Source organism: Toxotes jaculatrix, chromosome 7, assembly GCF_017976425.1.
Source record: "Toxotes jaculatrix isolate fToxJac2 chromosome 7, fToxJac2.pri, whole genome shotgun sequence".
Taxonomy (NCBI): Eukaryota; Metazoa; Chordata; class Actinopteri; family Toxotidae; genus Toxotes; species Toxotes jaculatrix.
Genome location: NC_054400.1, coordinates 11,410,747 through 11,431,718, shown reverse-complemented (window position 1 = coordinate 11,431,718; position 20,972 = coordinate 11,410,747). Strand labels below are relative to the sequence as shown.

Genomic DNA, 20,972 nt, shown 5'->3' with positions numbered 1-20,972 from the left:
AGCTCTGTGCCCTCTGTTTATCTATCCTTGTGATAATATGTTTGCCAGCTTCTCTCCTGGTGGCACTAGGAAACGCTCATCTCTCATTGGACTAATCAGCATGCCAAAGCATCCGCTATGCCCGGCAGTGCCACAGTCAATTGTGCTTAGTTTTGAAATAAACAACATTTATTTCTCTAAATCTAATCACTATCTGTCTCTTAATTTGTTTCTGTCAGTTTGTCTCTCTGTCGTGGACTTTTTCTCTCTCTTTCCTGTCTTTGGCAGGCCTCCTTCTTTTTTTCCTTTGGTTTACTTTTAACTCCATTCAGTTTTTTTCCTTTTTTCATGTCCTTTTCTCCAGTCCCTTGGAAAATGAAGAAATTCTTTTGTCTAGGTTTTTTTTTTTTTTTTTTTCCTGCTCAGATTTGCTGTCACCCACAAGTGCCTCTCAGTTTGCCGCTTCATTCAGCATCCATTGAGCTAATTAAGGATTTCCATAAATTTTAATGCATTATATTTAATGTGTTGACTCTTCTGGGGTCATTAGTGGCATAATTACCACCTAAACAGCAGCACCCACATGGCCTTGAGCCTCCAAAGATGGGTGGTGGGATGAGTGGTGAGAGGGAGCACACCCAAAGAACACTGAGAGTAATCATAAATCATAACAAAACCTCAATGGAAAGATGAAGAGAGTAGCCGAGTGGGGAAAAAAAAGGAGACTGTGATGTTGTGATTAGCGTTTACTTTTATCTGTTAAGACTTGATTAACATATTACACAGATGGAATGAGAGTGAATGCATTTGTGTTGAGTGATTGAGAGAGTGAATTAGTTAAATATGGAAAAGAGCAAGCAGGCAAATGCACAGACAGGGAAGGAAGAGAAGGCCAGTGAAGTCTCAGTGAGCCGTCAGGACAGACAGGGTTTTTAAGTATTAATGCCCTTGTTTCATCCTGGAAATGAAATAACAAGTGAGCATTCAGAACCCTCTCTGGACTATTTCACGCTTGGATGTTTTCCCTCAATTTCAGTGTGAATCCTTTAGGAAAACAGTGAGGGATGGCAGTGAAGAGTGGCACAGAGAAGGAGCAAGAGAGCAGCTTACAAAGAGAAAGACAAAACGGTGCAAACATTATAAAGTGGAAATGAAGTGAGGAAGCACATGGAGAAAAAAAAGATGAGATGGATTAAGGAGGAAAAAAGGAGGAGAGAAGCAGAGGTAAAGAGAGAATGGAAGGAAGAGAGAACAGTAGAAAATAGAGTGGAGAGGAGCAAGGAAATACGGAGAGAGGGGAAGGGTTTGGGTGATGACTCAGAATGAGAAATGGATTTTGGAGGGGTTAAAAAAAAAGTGATAAAAAAGGTAACACCTGTTGAGAGAGGGCTGCAGTGGAAGGGACGAATTGGACCAGATGAGGAAATTGAAAGACGGACAGTGTTGAGGATAAAAAGCTTACTTTCCTGGCCCAATCTCACGCAGCAGATGTCATATTTTATGGTTGCTAAAGATTGCCAATAAAATCAATCAGCTTCTTTATTTTCTTTTTTCATGCTTGTGTATGTGTGTGTGTTTGTTGTTGTGTGAGTGCAGTCTCATGCTGGCAGGTGACTGCTCTCTCTCTCTCTCATTTATGCACATGTTTGTTGCATCTCAGTGATCAGCTAAGACAGCAGTGGTCAGGGCTCATGAAGTCAAGATTGACTGTCACACTATCACTTTACCACTGTTGTTGAGAAAGGGATTTAACAGCCATGTCCTTTGTACAATATAATATAGTATTATATTATGTCCATAGTGGATTATAAAAGGATTATAAAATTTAATCTTTCACAGAAAAAGTAGTAACATATAATGATATTTCTTGATAGTAACCAGCAATAACTGCACTCTTAAAGTACTCTTCTAGTAGCAGTTTGAAAACTTAGTTAACTTACTCTGGGAAAGAGCAATAAAAAATAAAAAACATGTTTGGCTGCTTCATCATTTGGCTTCAGTCCACATTTTGCTCATTGTCCGAGGCTGCACATCTGTCTGCAGTGCTACAACAGCCATTTGTTAATACATTAATGAACTGATCAAGTCTCTGCTGCCTTTAGCTAAATTTGTTTCCATACAGAATCACAGAGTAAAGATCATCGTTTTCCTTTGGCTTCTGAAAAAAATCGAAAACTATTTTTAACACCAGAGGTGGCAAGTCATTCCAGCCAAAAAAAATTAATTAATTAAAAATGAAAAAACAGCTGAAATAATAACCACTTACTATGTTTTATTTTTATCACCTTCCCCTTAAAAGTTAGACAGGTTTTGGTTTTGCTAAGTTTGCTTTCCTGAAAGCATGCTATTACCTGTAGCTTTCAAGGAGGAAGTCCAAAGATGCAGAAATGAAAACATACACACACTTTTACTCTAGCCTTTCTCTGTTTCTTTGTCTCGCTCTCTCTCACTCTCCCTCTCTCAATCACACACACACTCACATATAGTGACTGTTTGTCACAAATACATTTGGCTGCTGTTCACTCCATTTACTTGATCATTGAGCTGCTTAGGGGGAATATAATTGGTTGCAAAATGAAATAGCATACACACAGGACAAAAACATAAGCATGTGCACACACATACACACAATAGTCACAAAAAGACAATTAAACACATAATTCATATATCCATATCTCCATGAGCACACACACACACACACACAATAATAATAAATCTGGAGACAACCAATGTCAGTGTTTTCATTAAAACCCAGACATTTAATAGTGTTTGACTAATTGACATTAAAATGAATTATTGTAGACTTTTTATTTTTGCCTACTCTGTCTTTAAGTGTTACTCTTTTAAATGAAATACTATCCTTCTCTGGTGTATTATAGCCACAGCGGGGGCAGTTCTTGCAAGTTCTAACAATCTTCAAGTCTTCAGTCAGCAAAATGATGACTTTTTTTTTTGGTATTCAGTGATAAACAGAAAGAACATTTTATGGAAAGCATTTTAGAAAGACACTGCTTTATTTTGAGACCTGAGTCACATAATTCCCTCCTAATATTTTCGGTCATAAGTTTTTCTTATCAAACTCAGCAGCATGTACAGAGGATGAGCATTAAGCTGTCTCCTAAAACTGAGGTGATCAAACCAGTTGTGCATCTTATTTTGGCAGAAGCTGCAGTTATAGTTTCAATCACTGTACGCAAACTCTTTGTATCTTCTTCTTCTTCTGTGATCTCCTTGTCTTGTTTTGTTGGCAACCAAATTTCTCTCTCTTTCTTCCTTACACATGCACACACCATTAAACAACAGGTTTAGAGTTACTGCCAACTGAAACCAGTTCACGAAGGGGGGAATCACACGGGAGTCGAGAGGAGGGCAGATTATTAAGGCCAAAGATTAATTGATGGCAATAAATGTTCACGGCAAAGTTCATTAAAATCTTCAAAGGTTTTTTTTCTGTTTCTTTTTTTTTCATAGTGGGGCAGAGAGATTGTTGAGGTGTGCATGAGAGAGAGGAACCCCAAGAGCCAGTTATTACGCGTTATTACATATGTGTGTCTGTTTGTACATGCGATTTTGTCTGAGTGAGCACCATTGTTGTAATAATTCAAACAGCACTTACTTGTATTTGTGCCCATTGTTAAATTGGCTTTGTGGGTGTATTACAACTGAATTAATTAAGTCAGATACTGTTCACTTGTTGTTCTTCATTAAGCAGGACACGTTGAGTGTTCTTGTGTGCATGTTCTGTTTCTCAAATGTGTGTCTCTCAAATCCATGGGTGGTATGTAGCAGCCATTTAACAAACAAACAGTAATTAGTTCCTGTAATGGTTCTCCATTACATTTCTCAGCGGCCAAACTCTTTGAGGGGCAACCCAAGCACTGTTGTGTTATAATTAACAATAGCTTGTGTATTCCCCCAGAGGTGGCAATTTATGGGTGAGGGGTAGAGAGAGAGAGAGAGAGAGAGAGAGAGAGAGAGAGAGAGAGAGAGGAGACAGGGAAGTAAGGAAAAAAAAAACTAAAAGACAGACTGACTTGTGCTTTTTGTCATTCCCACTTCTTTGTTAGTGCCTCCCTTTCTCTTGGTATAGCCGTAAATATCAGCTATGTGAGTGAGTGCTGCTGTCTAAACTGTTTTCCACCCCCATTTTTCTCACATTTGCTGGTCATAGCCTATTCCCATTTTTTCTGTTTTTGTTCCATGTCATTTGTATGTTGCTGCCAACTCCCATTGTTGAGTGTGGGAGTGTTTAGGTCCATATCATTCATTGGGAGTTACTGTGACAGTGCCAAAGGCTTGATCAACACTATTTTCCGTCCTGCAAACATGAGAGTGCCGAGCCAGAAGCACCAGAGTGTGCATCTTAATCAGGTCATTGGATGGGCAAATGCTTTTAATACTTTTAATGTTTTTTCACCCCATGTCAAACTTTTTTTTTTTTTAATTATTGTTTCCCTCTCTGTTTTTGTAGACATTGCTACATTCAGTAGATTTGTTTTATGCTAATTTTATCCTAAACGGACATTGAAAAACGTAGGCTGAGGTATGCAGTTGAGCTTCCAGGGTGGTGTGAGTGAGTAGAATACTAAAAACCCTGTACTGAAGTGTCCTAAAGCAAGGCATAGCCTTGGAATATCTGTTTTTACCAAGTTTACCTGTACTTTGATCTCCTTGAATTTCACATCATTACTCCAAAATTACCATAGTCGACATAATGTGTAGTCTTTGCTACCTTTTTCACCACTTGAAAAGCAAAGTGAGGTAATGTCTGAGCATGGGGTCTGGTTATAGTTTACAATCATAATGTATTACTGGTTGACTGCCATGGACTGGTATTGTAGCAAAGGATCAGCTCCTCATTTGCTCACATTGTTGGGCAGGTTGCTCACACCAAAGCCAATTTAGAAAGTGTATATTTGTAGTAGATGCGAAATGAGTGCAGTTTGGTTTCTACTGTTATTATGGGTACTTGTAGCACAGGAAGAATGCTGATGAAAACAGGCTATTTCTACATTTGCATGGTGCTTATAATGAATGGATGGCTGGAAGCAATGTGTATAGTAACTCTTTTCACTGCTTGTCTCATTTCTAGGTCTCTACAGGACTTATCCAAGCAGACAGAGTTGCCTTATGGTACAGTGTTGGACTCTGCAGTCTATGATCAGGTGCGCTCCAAAGCTATGAACCCTTTTGAGAGAGATCCCATGTACTCCCAAATGTGGCGGATGATTAATCGCACTGGAGGAGGGGATAATAATGTTGAGGAGTCAAAAGAAGGCATTCGCAAGGTAGGTCTATACCTTTTTAATTAGCTGTCAGTTTCAAACAAAGGTTCACTGACACATTAAAAATCACTGTGGTTAGTAAAATAAACGAAGGAGTCAGATGACTCCTGTGATCGCTTTTGAATACAGGGGACCAGGTGCAGGACGGTGGCAGCATCAAAGCAATTATTCATTACTCAGTGCCAAGCATTCACATTCCGGAAATCATTTGCCAACATTTGACCATGTCATTTTTGAGACCACACATAATTTGTTTGAATTGTGAAGTCAACCTGAAGGACAAAATATTGTCACACATGACACATATTTTCTGAAATCGCAGGTTTGAATCTAACTTGTATTAAGTCTTTCTAATATATCTACAGTATTGTAAATCAAGTTACAGTTCAATCATATTAAACGCCTTAGCTACAACAAAGAAAGCAGGGAATAGGTGATCAAATACTGAATTCTTACCTGTCTCCATTGGCTGTTTATTTCATATAGATGTATTTGATAGTATAAGGTGACATTACTCTGGAAAAACCAAAAGTGGCTTTGTGGTTTGATCCCCTTGTGATTCATCCTGTATCTCACCCAGAGAATAATTTCACATGAGACCATTGCTACCCAGCATTACGCTAAATGTCCAAACCAATCATAAAACAAGTCACATGGTAAAAGTACAACTATGTGCAAGCGCTGTTGTCACTGAATAACATGGGCAGCTGATAAAATTAAAGTTCACTTAATTTCACTAAAATAAGTCAATAAAATTTAAATCACTCTACAGTTTTTCTGATGTTTTCTCAGTACCAGTAAGAATTTTGCTTTTGTTTGTAAACCGTGATCCCCTAATTCATACTGTATTTAATACAGTCATTGAAATAAAGAAAAAAATAGGTGGTATATATTACATCCTCATTGTACACAGCTCAGCCTTATTCCTTTTTTTTGACATATAGCTCATGTTACAGGGTCATCTGTGTTGATAGGGGGTAAATCTATCTAAACGACGCTAATGATACACAGATAACATGCGCATGGTTAAATACATAATTCCCTTGGTGATTACCCAGCATCATAAATACCTGACTGCTGCATCTCATTTGCACGCATCCCACTTTCTGTTTGCATCGCCCCGTCTCTCTTCCAGTGAGGGTCTCGTTTTATCCCTCCTTCTTCTAGAATATATTAGACTTGAACTGTAGCCAGCGTTGGAAGTGTTGGGAGGAGTGATTAAAGTGCGGGTGGTGTTTTTAAAATGATGAGATAAACGCAGTACATAACAGCATATAAGAACGCAACTGTTAACACTCACTCACACACATTGCTTGTTGGCAGAGGTATTTATTGAGCATATGTGCTTATTTAATAGTGTGTCCAGAATATGTCTTTTATTGCTAAATAGGGTTATATGTTCATGAAAGCAAAAAAAATACTTATCCTATTGAACTTTACATCAGTGGCATGACATAGCACATAAAGCCTCTGATCTGATTGAACTGACATGCATATTTTTTTTGATAGTATGTCATTATTAAGTCTCAATATTGTGAAAATGTCATGTTATGTGCTGCATAAAAATAGCAAAAGAGGTGAGTAATTTGTAGTTTTCTCATGTTTAATGACCTCTTGTCAGCAGAAAGAGTGAGGGAAGTAGTGATAGTAACAGAGAGTATGAGTAAGAGAACACGAGTCATCCTTGATTTGAATTGATGATTTGATAAACATTTCCAGAAGCTATGCTAAAGTGTTGTAGGGTGGACGGTTCCTCTGTGATGAGTATGTGATACGACAAAGGCTGCTTTTCAGTAGCAGCAGAGTGTGAGCAGGCAGGACTGACAGCAGACAGAACTGGATGAAGGGCTGGTCATAAGCAGGATGGCGAGAGGATCTGTTTTTCATGGATAAATTCTACATGACAGAGGTGACACCTCTAGAGTAGTAGCAAGCACTGCAGAGCAGCAATGAGAGAAGATGCAAGAGGGAGGAAGACCTTCCCCCCTGACTATGTCTTTGTTGATTTGATGTTTTTTTTTTCATTTTTCTTTCTTTCTTACTCTCCCCCTCCCTCACTTTAATTTTCATTGCCCTCCTGTTTTTTCTTTCTTTGTTAGTTTCTCACCTGCATCTCTTTCACTGCACCACCGAATATTTGCAAATATGTTACTGTCTTTCTTTTTTTTGACACTACTCTATTTCCCTAACTCTAGCCCACTCTCTGTATTTTTCGCTTTCTTTTTATGCCTCTCTTAACATTTTTGCTCCCTGCACCTCCTGCTGTCCCTCTGTCAGTCTCTTATTCATCTGCTTTGTGTTCGAGGCTACAGGGTGCACTCTAGTGGTTCACGGATGACTGTCCCTCTCTCTAAGGTGCGCTGCCACAAGCTGATGTTTTCTCTCTGCAGCAGTGACACTGTTCGCACTGCCACATTTGATTGTATGTTTAAACCTCTAATGAAACTTATGTTATGTTATATAAGGATTTCTAAATACCGAACTATAAATGTAAAACTTCAGTTTACTTCAAGTACTGGTTAAAACTCCTCTGTGCACACAGTACCTAAAATCAATCTTCTTTTCAGAGAAAATTGCTAAAATATAAATTTACCTTGAATCTTGTTACATACCTGTCTTGTTCTCAGTTGCTTTTCACAAAATCTGTAAAAAGGAGATATATAAACTAAGCCTGAGTTCACAGTAAAATGCCTAACGGCTAGGAAACTGAAATGATTACCTAAAGGATTCCTTCAAAGTGGAGATTTTGAACCATTTATGACATTTTCTATACTGACAAATAAATTTGGAAACCACTGAGCAGTAGCCGGGATACAATTTTATAGCTGGAGGCTATTTGGGAGGCCATGATGTTATTAACAGACCCTGTGAGACAGATTCAGACATCTTTTGTTCCCTGTCTCTGCCGTTTGATTTATTTGGACGTGTTTGTCTTCTTCAATCCAGTCCCTTTGCTATATTTGATTCTCATGAGGTTAAGAACTTGATATATATCTCTTTTTCTCTTTTCCTGATGCTGCTTTTTCTCTTCTTCTATCTTTCTTTCTCTCAGGCCTTTTCTCTTTCTCACAATAAACCTCTTACTCTTCTATGTCACTGTTGTCTCCCATGCACTATGGATTTTCTCCCTTTTCAGTTTCGATCCCCTGCAGCAGAATAATATTATATGTCACAATGGGTCAGTATCTGAGCTGTCTCTGGTATCACTCACACACAAATATACATGCACATACATGCGCGCACACACACACACACACACACACACACACACACACACACACACACACACACACACACACACACACACACACACACACACACACACACACACACACACACACACACTTATGAATGTCCAGAACACATATGCTTGATTCACAAACTAACACAAACACACACACACACACAAACAAACCTAGACAAGTTCTGCAGGGTGAGGGCCTGTCTCATTTCAGTCAATGATTAAGGCACTCAATAGACTAAGAGTTGTTGCACCATGGACTTGATATCTCATTAACTTGGTGTCACATATGATATCAAAGACGAGCATGCTGTATGTCACTGTTTAACATAAAGGCACCTCCATTTAAGGCAATATGTTTCTCAACTGCAGTCTTCTCCATTTATTCTTGCATGCTCTCACGAGGGAGAAAAAATAGTCTTATTTCTGTATGCAATGTTAGGCTGGTATTTTAGCAGAGGAGCTCCTGACAGCTCAGCCTTTGACTGTTGTGCTGACTTGAAGAAGTAATGACTAAAATTAAGTGTCAGTTACTTACAGTCTTAATTACTTAACCATGGCACTCCCCTGGACTGCAGCTTGTAAGTTACTGACATGGGATGAGCTAATAATATCAGGCATAAGGCATTTGTCATAAAAAGGAAAAATCATAGTGACAGTGACAGTTGAACATGGACTCATGTACTCCCTCAGCTAAAAATAATAAACAACCAACCAGTAACAACCAGCCAGTTCTGCAACATCCAGCACTATCTCATATGTCATATGTCGTTTTTTTTCCCCCTTATGCAGTATAATCATACTCTGTCTCTTACATTTGTGTCCCTAGCTTAAAGTTTTTTATAATATTAAATCAGTGTTCATGTGGCATGTTTTTTTTTCCTTCTGGTTATGCTGTGTTTCAGCTGATACCGCACTAGGCTATGACATATAACCGAATAGGAAATGGACATGTCTGTCACTGAGTGGCTTTGAAGTCCTGACACTGTGGTGCGTGCATGCATAAATATACATGTGCGCCATACACTCACACACTTAAGCTGTGACACACAAAGCACTAAAACATCCACATTTGCATGCTTACCCACATATATGCCAGCAAACACACACCAGATTCAGTTGATGTAAGTGTCCCCGTGTGAATATATGACAGCTACTCTCTGTCAGGCCTCAAGTGTCTCTGATGACTGCTGAGTGATTTTAGAGTTGAGTGGATTGCCAGTTTGAGTGATTTTCTGTCTGTATGACTTTCTGCTGCACTATGAGAAGGTTCCACTTTAGAAAATGTGTCTTTTCCCACATGTCCTTCTGTGCTATATATTATCATTACTCCCAAGTCTTGTATTGATGGTGGCTTCATAAGAGGAAAAAACTGCATTGAAACCTTTATCGCACCATTAACTGAAATCAAGGCTAGAAGTAAAGAAAGTATAGCTAAAGGTCCTGTTCTTCAACAAAGACGTAATACTGGGTAAATATGACAGCAGTGAAATCACTGTCCTTCCAACCTAACCCTGAGCTGAACAGCTTTCAACTGGAAAATTAAGCATTTGGCAAAATATGGATAATTCTGAGTTTCACTCATGCATGCATCTAACAGCCAGTCAAGGCTGAGGAACAGGAGGAGGAAAAGATGGCAGTCTGGTGTGTTAGAAACAGTGAGTGTGAAGGTAAATGCCTCATACATATGTACATATTTGGATTATGCTGTATGGAGGACATTTACCTCAGCCAAAGCACTTTTGCATTTCTGCTTTCATTTGTAAAACTCAATTTTCCAAGAAAAATACCCATTTCTTGCATCTGAATTTCAAATTTGTTTTGGAGCATTACCATGCTGAAATGGATCTGACCCATTCAGCTGATAAGGTCACACCAATCAACAGAAGCACCAAGGGCTCATTCATGTTGTATTATTACTTATATTCATTTTCATTATCCTTTAGGCATGTGCTGGTGCTACTATTGAAATGTCAAGATGTTTTCATCTCATGACACTTCTGTCACATGGATTTAATTTTTTTCTGGCCACTGTTGACAGTGTCTTATTGCTGAGCTTTACAGATCTCATACATGCTTGTTTGAGTTGTTATGTAATATCATCAGTGTTGGCAATTTTTTTTCACTTGTCCTGCATATGCACAACTCCTTTCTGTAACAAGCCCATCTCCCATCACGTAATGTCTCCCTATCATCATCTGCCCATTTAGCATAATGACTCCAGAAATTATGATAAAAATTACCATAATTTCTTCACCTCTGCCAATCTTGAGACTGAAAGTAAGGTGTTGTATATACAAGCCTGTAAGCTTTCACCAATTTACCATAATGACTTCAGTGATGATGATAAAGATTACACTGATTCCTCTGCCACACTTAGCTGATGGTAAATCAGCCGAGACCTGTTTGAATCCTTCAGCCCTGGGTGAAACCATCATGGCACTCTGGAGGACAATTGAGACAAAGCAGATGAGAGGTGAAGGGAGGAGAAGATGATATGGATGGTAAATGGGTGCTTGGGGAGTAGGAAGGGGGACATTTGGAGATTTAGGAAGGTGGAAAAAGAGTGATAAGGGAGTAGAGAGGGGCCGAAAGATGCTTTGAGATTGAGGGAGTGTCTGTAAATGGGTGAGAAAGGATAAGAAAGAAGAGCAAGGATAGGGAAGAATGGAGCGATAGGTGAAGAAACAGAGAAAGAATTGGTAGACAGGGACAGAGATGGAGTCGAAATGTAGGAAAGGAAGATGTAGGGAATGTATATGAAAGATACGTAACTAAAGAGAGGCAATCGAGGGGAACGAGCACAGGGACAGAGGGTATGGGTGGGATTTAACACTATGTTTTACTAATACATAAATTCTTTATTTTCCTATTGCTTTGATGGACTCTTAGGCACATTGATCAGAGGAGCGGAAAGCCATCAAATAAAAAAAACAACACCCAATCAAACATTAGAGAGAGGATTTAGAGAGATAGACAGAGAGAGGCAGAATTTGTCTGACTGCAAATAAGACCTTTCCTTCAATGACAATGATGCTTTAAGTGGCTGGGTTATATTTTTCCTCACTGTAAAACGTCATTACTTGAATCTTATATTACCATATTAAGATAAAAGGCAGAATGAGAGAGAGAAACATTAAAGAAAAACTAAAGAGGGGGTGAAAAGTGTACGTAGTGTATGAATGGATGGACAGACAGATGGAAGGGGAAGAATGAGTAATACACAAAGTAGTTAGGGTGATAAAGGTCGGCTGATTGAAGAACAAGGAAAAGCGGGAAGAGAAATAGGAAAGGGAGGTGCGAAAAATGATGTGTAGAGATTAATGGATGGAGTGGTGGTGAGCAAGTAAACACAACAGAGAGAGAGAGTAAGCTTTGGGAAGAACAGAATGCAAGACGGATGGTGAGCAGCCCTGTCTTCTAGAGCTTCCCTTTTTTTCCTCTGTTCATTTCTCTGTCCCCTCCTCTGTCTCTCTCTTCCCGCCAGCTGTTGTCTCACCACTCACAGGCAGCTAAAATCATTTAGTTGTGTCTAAAAATTTCAACACTGTGCTGCCATCACCAAGCTTTGCCTCTCTCTTCATTAGCCAGCAATGTGAGGCTAGCTGGATGGGGAAAGATGATGTTTAAACAGAGCATATTAATGACCCTCACCCCAGATGCTTCACAGTGTGTCTGTGTGTGTGTGTGTAGGTGTATGCATGTGTCAGTGTGCTCTCAACTTAGAGAGGCCTCTCTAACACCTGTTTACTCTCTCAAATCACAGTCAACAAGAGATCTGTAGGCAGCGGTGCTCTCCGAGTGAGTGTCTGTGTGTTTGTGTCACAGTTCTTTAAGGACCTCCTGCCAACCAGCCATTGGTCAGGGAGTTACCAAGGTTACCAAGCAGGGTGGCCCAGCTGTGTTTGGGTGACAGATCTCTGTGTTTGTGAGTCCTCTCTCTCTCTCTCTCTCTCTCTCTCTCTCTCTCTCTCTCTCTCTCTCTCTCTCTCTCTCTCTCTCTCTCTCCCCCCCCCCTCTCCGTTTGAGAGAGTGAGGTTGGCTTTTCATGAACAAAGCTCTCAGGTCTCAAGGTTGCCTACAGCTATGTGACTTGTATCTCTTACAGCATGCCCACAAACATGCAATATCCTTCCCGTGCTTCCTCTTGTACTCCCTTTAATTTCCTTCCTTCGTTCTTTTCTTCCTCGCGTGTTCTTGGCTTCTTTTTCTGCTGATGTTGTTTGTGCTTTTAAAGTCAGCAGTGATGCTTGCGGTATTTTGTGTCTGAGCCAGTGCAATGACATGGCACAGCTATGCAAGGGCTGGGGCAAGACCCGTTTCATTAGATTTTTAAAAATTAATGTCATATTTATGTGTTTGTCATGTATTTTATTGGATTTGACTGAAATCTCTGCTGTGGTATAAGCTGGCTTGATATATATCTGTCACTGTGTCTGGGTATGACTGCTGCAATATCCTCTGTAATAATCCAGCCACTGCTAAGACCAGAAAATGTCTGTTTGGCTGCTGGGCTCTCTCATTTTCTATTTTCTAGTAGTGCAAATCACCCTGACAGGAGAAAGAGAAAGCTCTTTTCCTGCAGAGTCTGATAGCTCATTAGGATTCAACTCAACAAGCCCAAACAGCAAACATATTTTCCTGCTGTTACAATTCTCTGCCTGTGTGATGACAGTGTTTCTGTGTTGTGACTCAGATTCAGGGAGAGCAGATAAAAAGAGGAATACAGAAGGGTGAATTTACCCTCCATATTAAAGAAAGGCGATGGTGCGGATTGTAAGAGACATTTGGAATAAGGGAATGGCAGGCGCCAGATTAAAAAAAAAAAAATAGAAAGATATAGAAAGATTGATAGAAACCACTCTTGCCAACTGATTAATTAGCTGGAAAGTTTTATCTGTTTCTCTCCCTTCTGCCTGCCAAGACTCAATCCATCTGTCAGTCATACAATCTTTTTGTTTTCGATTTTTGATTTTGTTCTTTCTCTCCCTCTTCCTTTTTCTTTCTTTATCCTTACCTTCTCTCTTTCTCAGTGTGTTTTTCTCTCATTGCTTTTTGCCTTTTGTGCTTGAAAAAAAGCAGTAACTAACAAGGAGAATCAGTGAAAGTCAGCTGATGTAGAAAGCAATTAATTTGCTCGTTTATTGTGTGTATAGTTGTGTGCATCTTTGCTTTTGTGCATGAGTACTTTCATGTTTATAATTGATTGTATGTGTCTGTCTGAGCGCACATTTCCTACTGTATGTGTAGGAATGTCTGTCTTTGTGTTTGGATGCATACATAGTTTATGTCATCAGCAGAAAGTCTGTATTTGTGGATCAAGTCCATGATTCTCAGCAGGGAATTTCCTTATCATTATCCTGTAGCCTCACTGATATAAACCAAGATTGGGGAATGGAATATTCCCTCTGGGACATACCCACGATTGTTATACTTGCTCTAAAGATCGATTATATAAAGGACGTCTATGGCTACTGACAAAGACGGAGAGAAAGAAAAGAATATGCAAGGGAAGGGGAAACAAATATCCAGAGTTGCAATGAAGTTCTACTGCAATAGTACAAAGAGACTTGAGACATTTGCAGAATAGGAATTCGCAGTTCTAAATGTTCAAATCAGTCTGGCCCATAACCAAAATACTGGTCCCCGTCAAAAAATAAAAACGTTTTGGTCAACTTCAAACACATCCACATCCTACATGTTAAACAACTTTAAAGAGTAACTTAGTAACAGGCTGAAAGCAACACTTCACTGCCTCTCTGACTCAAAGTTGAATGTGGTCAGAGGTGTGCTCTGTTGCACCTGTAACCACATTCAATGATGTGAGGTTGCACTGACTGGAGTACATGTCTACATCAGTGCAGCATGGTGAGAAATTCAACCACTGGAAGTCAGCAAAAACAGGATTTTCACCTGGAGCAATTATAAGGATTTGAATAATAAATACAACACACAGTTCCCTGTAAACCTTTTTACGGTGCTTGAAAAACCGTCCCTTGGATAAGCGTATAATATTAGACAGACCCTATCCTGGGAGGTAGATGGTTCTTTGATAATGCTTCAACCAAGTTTGTGTTGCTACTTGGACATCCCACCATTTTCAGCTGCTCTTTTACATGGTATACTGTATAAAAAGAGTTATTGTATTTATTTTGAGGTGGAGATCTAAAAACCTCTTGATAGAATTAATCATTTGCCAGGCAACAAGGTTGCCTTAGATTAACAGGCTTGAAAGACTCTCATGCTACACATCAATATGACAGTTTTTCTTAAATCAGTTTATACATTGGAAGTGCCATGGAATGGGGGGTGGGGCATTAGACAATAGAATTAAAGTTGTTGGGTTTTTTTCCCCCTTTGCATTCTTCTTTATCTATTACTGAAGTCCAAGATACAAAGATGCACATCATTAATACATTTATAGGCCTGTAGGGGATTAAAATGCACTCAGAGATTGGCTGAGAGAAATATGGAGGAGAGCACAAAAGCAATTAGGCCAATAGAAACACAAAGAGCAAAGTTGCTAAAGTTAGACAACGGCATTAATCAAAAGGCCAAATGGCTCTGCTGGAAAAAAGAGGGAAAAAAAAGAACTTTTTAAGCACATTTTTCATCTGTGCGGCCCGTGTCACTTCTAGCCAGCTCTGAGACCTAAATCTAACCATTAGATAACATCTTAATTTCCCAAATAAAAAGAGGATAAAAAGAAAAGAATATGGAGTATGAATCACTGTAACTCCCCTGTATTTTGTTTTGAGGAGGAAGCAATTTCAGTTACTGGATTATAGATAAATTAGGGGGACAAATGGTTTTGATGGCGGGGTATCTGATTACAATTGACCCCTCTTTCGTATCCACATCTCAGCCTCAGCTATGTCTTCCTTTGTCCTCACTATTTTCATTCTTAATGGAAAGCCTTTTCTTTTTTTGTCTTTCCTCTGCCTTCTCTCTCTCTCGTATCTCCCACCTGCTTTCTCTCACACTGTTGCTTTTTCTATCCCCTCTTCTTTCTGTTCCTGTTGCATGCTTAATGTTTTTTGTCTTTTGTTGTTGTTGTTCTTTCACTCTCTCTATTCTCTTCATTTGGCTTCCTTCATTCTCTTCTCTGCCCCTTTGCTCTTGGGCTTCTGGTCAGTATCAAGGTGTTTTCACATACATTCTCCCCTTCCCCTCTCTCTTCCTCACCTTCCTCCATCTCTCTCTTTCTCTCTCTCCACTGTTTTCTCATTTTCATGCAGCTTGCTGGGCAACCATGCTCTGCGTCTTTATCTCTGTCTGTGGGAGAGGAGGCGGCCCAGTGCCAGCAACTAATGGACTTTTGGAAAACACAGACAGCCATGCATCACAGTCCGGAGAACTAGGGAGACAGCGAGGAAGGATTTGGAGTGAAGCCGAAGGGAGAGTGGTTTTGGTGCGAGATGGAGGAAGACTTACCAGGGAAAGAGTGGTAGTGAAGGAAAACGCAGTAATGCAGAGAGAAGAAAGAGTGGGAGAGAAAAAGTTTTGATGCCTGTGGGAGCTATAATCAATAATGATATCTGTAACCCGTAATCATTAATTTAAATTTGTAACACTACATGAAACTATCCATACTTTACCCATTCAGTGTCATCAGCCTCAGAGTAGTCATGCAAAGTGAGGGGAAGCTCATGCAGATGTCCTCTGATGTGTGGGAGAGACACTCAAGACACAACACATGGAAACATGTTGCTTAAGAAATTAGATATGTGTGCCAGTGTGGTACCAAAGCAAGAAAAGTCCAATCAGAGATGAGTGTATAAATTATGTGTTTAACTTTAAACAACCCTGCAAAGTTTAGGTTCATGAGAGGTGAGAGCAGATCTCTTCCTTTGAGTCTGTATGTGTGAACAAAGGGTTAGAGCTGAAATGATTAACTCTGCATGTTATGGGAATCACTATCATTGTTATCATCATAATCTCAGTTCTATAGTTTTGTTCTATAAAACTTTGGATCTCTGTAGCACCAAGACTGCCTCCCAGAAAACTTGAAAGTAGCTTTTGAAAAGATGTGAGAGATCCATTGTGTCTAGGTCACTTCTCAACTTGGGGAGAATTCAAAGCATGCATGTGTGTGCAGGTGCACACGCACACTAACAGTCACACATACTGCTTCTTAGTCTGTAATACACCAAAGAGTCATGACCTCTGCCTGGGAAGGAAGACTGAATTCCAGTGACACCCACACACACATACAAGGACTTGCCCAGTAGTTACAGCAGAGATCATTTCCACCCAGGACTCTCTCTCTTTGTGAGCTGTATGTGGTCAGGTGGACATTGAAATGTATCTGTAATAACCAATTTCCAACCTTCAATGGCAAACTCATTCCCAGTCTCAAAGCAGACCCCATCAAACTGCAAGACATGCATCTCAGAGTATACCTACAGCCTGTGAGGGCACAGAGTGCAATTTACAGTGATGATGTTAACATTCTGCTCACATCTGAGTTGAACTCCGGGGTGGGTTTCTTTGAACCATACTTATAACTAAAAGAATTCTGGGTAATCTCGAGTCTGATCTTTTCTTTCCCTCTGACAGGTGTTTGTGTTGACTGAACAAGTCAAGACACACAGAGGATTTCCATTCTGTCTCAGTGTTTACATGTTTACATGTACAAGAGTGACTGGAAGCCTCTGAGGGGTCAATGTTAACATCCCTGTTGGGTCAGACAGGCCACGAATGGTGAAATAAGAGCGGTCAAACAGAATTACAATGGAAGATGCTTTAAAATTTAGACAGATTCTTAGTACCAATGGGACCGTATGATCTGGAAGATTCGTTTTAGCCAACACCAGCTGTTCATTAATTTAGTGTGAATGCGGCTGTAAAAGCACTCACGTTAACAGAACTGTTCTGACATATTGGCACAGTATGTCAGTCAGCCTGCTAACTGATAGTGATACTGTGCTCTCTGATGTCAGATCTTCTGTTTCAGGCTCATGTACTTCGGGAGTATTTTCAAGTCCTACAGGTTAAATTTCTCCTGAAATTCAAATTATTCTGGGATAAATAGCAACTGTTGAGAAAAAAAAAAGTCACTCAGTTTAATTACCCTTGGGAGTAGATGGAGCTACAGTGACTGATGGTGTGAGAGCGCTCGCACCTAAATCTGTTGCAGGAAAAGCATCTGAGCGTATCAGTCATCATTTTCTCTCCCCTTGCCATCATAACTATCTCTTTCCCACGGTTCCAATTAAAACTCCTCAAAATCAGACTGTATTGCTTCCTTATTATCATATGCAAGGTTTTTTTCTCATATACAACTGATATGGTAACTTGAAGCTTGAATAGAAATTCAGTCTAAATAGATGCCCTTTGGTTCACACACAGAATCTGTCTGCGATATGTGCCACTGTTTTCCCTAGCAGTTATTCCTTGGTGGTGTGGAGGGCCTTTGACACTGTACTTAGACCATCTGGCACCAAAACTCACCACTGAAACCAATGCTAATGAACTTAATTTAGGAGTGCTGGCAGCTTCTCAGTGGTGGGTCGAACACTGCAGCCTGCATTTAATCAGTCTTTTATATTCTCTAAACTGCTTTGGCAGCTAAGATGTTAAATTGACAGAAGAAATTCAGTATCCTGTCTTGAAACTGAGTCTGCAGAGTGTTGACCATGGTGACGTTACAGGGGTATGCTGTGCTTTTAGCTTTTTTTTGGATTACATTCTCTGAGGTGCTTTGGCGCAACATGACAAACAAACTTTTAGTTCATCTTTACAAGCAGCTTATTATGACCTTTTATTGCTAGGTGGCCTCTGGTGGCCATAGTAATTATGACAGGCACAAATTGCGTGGTTATGGTATAGCAGGTGCCTATGGGTCACATCAGAGGATAGATGATGTGACCCATAGAGGATAGAGACAAATGACTTTGGAGAGGTTTGCTGCTGTTTGTGATGTAGTTGGGATCAGTGTCATCACTGGCTATGGTTCACTTAAATACTGTATGTCCTGTGCCCTCCAAATCAGGACTACACTCTTTCTTGTGATGTTCCTCACAGGCAAGAGTGTAATTGTGACACATAACACTCCTTAAGTGTAGTGGCTACCACTGTAGCTGACTTGTGTTCCACAGGGAGAGAAAGGGTTTAAGTCAAGTGCAGTGACTGCAGAGATGTGTTTGACTGTGGCAGTTAAGAGAGCCACAAAAGCAAAAGTTTTAATTAACTTGTTTTCTTTCTGACCTTTAACAGTGGTCATCAAATTTTCAGAGTGACCAGAGGGCAGAGATTTACAAGCCACCAAATGCAACCAGGTGTCTGGTCTCATTGCCCTTGACAGGGTGGGCAGCTCAGTAATCCTGGATGACCTTGAAGCCAGTCACTGATCCTCCACATTGAGAGGATCCAAGGTGGCAGACACGGTTCACACGTTTAGTGTGTCCACTGACCATGATTGAGTGGATGGCATCAAAGGGGCAGACCCGCTGGGATATTATGTGCCCATTGACAAATGGATAGAAAATAAGTGGATGGATAGATGGATGAACAGACAGACATAGTGTAGCAGCTATTTTGTGTGGTTGACTCAAAGGATCATGTCATATTTTAATGGTACCATAGCAAAAAAAAAAAAACGAAATCCTACCTGCAAATACTCACATAGATTTCACACACAGGACTGGGGGTGGTTGAGGATGGTACCTGAGTGCATCTGGGTTTTGCTGTCAGTTACTCCTATCCCTCTACAGAGGGAAAATCAGAGAGAAAGTTCAAAAAACACACTTATTCAGTGAACTGGCACCACAGGGAGAGGGGGCGATGGAAAGCTCCGTGGATCACTTTCATTTCTGTACTTCAACCTGAAAGCACATGTGTAGGTTGCATGCACATAAGTTGCCCTGTGTGTCTGTGTGGTAGAGATTGGGAGATCTTTCACGGCCTTATGCTTTATGTTTTGAAGGTCTCTTTTGACAGTAGTAATGCAGCTGTTAGACAGCTTACTGGTATGTTTATGACTCTTAGATGAAGTCGTACAGAGACATCCATGTTCAGCTTTCTGTTCTCTGCTGCTATCTCATCACGCTTTGTATTTTACTCACATTTAACTCTCACATCTGTCTCACTCTGTCACCGTCTGTGTTTGTCATGGACAGATTTTACTTCTTTTCCTTGTCTCTCTTTCAATCTGTTTCTGTTTCCATGCAGCTTTCGTCTACTCATTCCTTTGTTTTTTGTTTGTTTTTAAAAAGAAGATCAAAGAAACAAAGTGTTCATTTTCCGTGTGTGTGCTAACCAGGTCTTTGTTGGTCATCTGTTGGCTTGTTTTCATGTTTGTTTCACTTACAAATAGACAGAGAAGGTTTCACAAAGACTTGTCTTCTGATCTTTTGCTCTGTTGCTTTCTCTGTTTGTTTGGCAGTCTGTCTCAATCACTTTCCTTTCCAGACAAAAGGAAAATATATGAAAGATAACTACTGTATAGACCTGAGCCATAGACCTGACTAAGATATGCAATTATTATACATCGCTTCTTCACTAATTCCACAAAAGGACAGACTGTCTTTCTATGTCACAGGTGAATTTATACTGTAGAATGCCTCCTCTCGTTCCCCCCTCCTATCTACAGTTTAATGATGCATCAAGTGTGAACACCTCTTCTGAAAAAAATAATCAAGACACTATTTTGAAATTGCCTTTTTTTTTTTTTGTAGTTTTTGTAGTAGTCATTTTTTTTGCATATATAATGTTCTGTACAGTACACGTCTGTGCCAGATTTCTCTTGACTTTGTGGCAATTTGCAACCCTGTCTCCTAGAAATGATGTTTATAAACAACTAAACTGCAACAACAAATTCATAACCAATGGCTGGATTATACTCAGAGGCAACATATTTTTTTGAGTGAATGAAGTTCTACATTTATTTACAGCAGCTGAGTTGCAAGGAGGTGGTTTGGGTGGATGGTGGGCGTACAGCCTGTACGACTGTCACACCAGAAACTGGAGTTTGCAAGTAGAGTGCCGTCCATTATGTTTAGGCAGCAAAAGTTATGGTTTAGGAAAGATTGTGCTTCTGGTTACATGTTGACAAATTTCATCTTTTCTCCTCTGAACAATAAACACTGGTTTCACATCACACAGCTGAATGATTACAATCCAACTGTGATTTACTCTAAAACCTACTATTGTAATTAGTTGTAACTATGTATTTTTATCCTTTCAGCCAGAGGAGGAGTAAATTATTGTTCATCTTTATTGAAATGCCTTTTTATTATGTGCCTGGAGTACAGCAACAGCGTACATCAGATAAGCTGCTTCATGCAGAATAGATTTATCTGAAACATTATTCTCCTGTGGGAGGACTGCAGTTCACAGACAAGGTTTTCAATAAAAGCAATACAATAAAAACACCATAAAAACTAATATAATAAAAACAACTCATCAAAACAAATGCTGGATTAATGATATTTTTTGCAGACAGGAAGACAAAATCTTGCAAAGCA

General features: G+C 39.8%; 1 protein-coding gene across 1 annotated transcript in view; it reads left to right on the top strand.

Annotated features, from left to right (window-relative positions):
* Window positions 1–20,972, top strand: part of grid2 (glutamate receptor, ionotropic, delta 2) — a 438,282-nt gene that overhangs the window by 380,012 nt on the left and 37,298 nt on the right. The window contains exon 13 of the mRNA XM_041042607.1: window positions 5,072–5,267. Coding sequence (XP_040898541.1) covers window positions 5,072–5,267 — 196 coding nt within the window. The remainder of the gene's footprint in view (window positions 1–5,071; window positions 5,268–20,972) is intronic.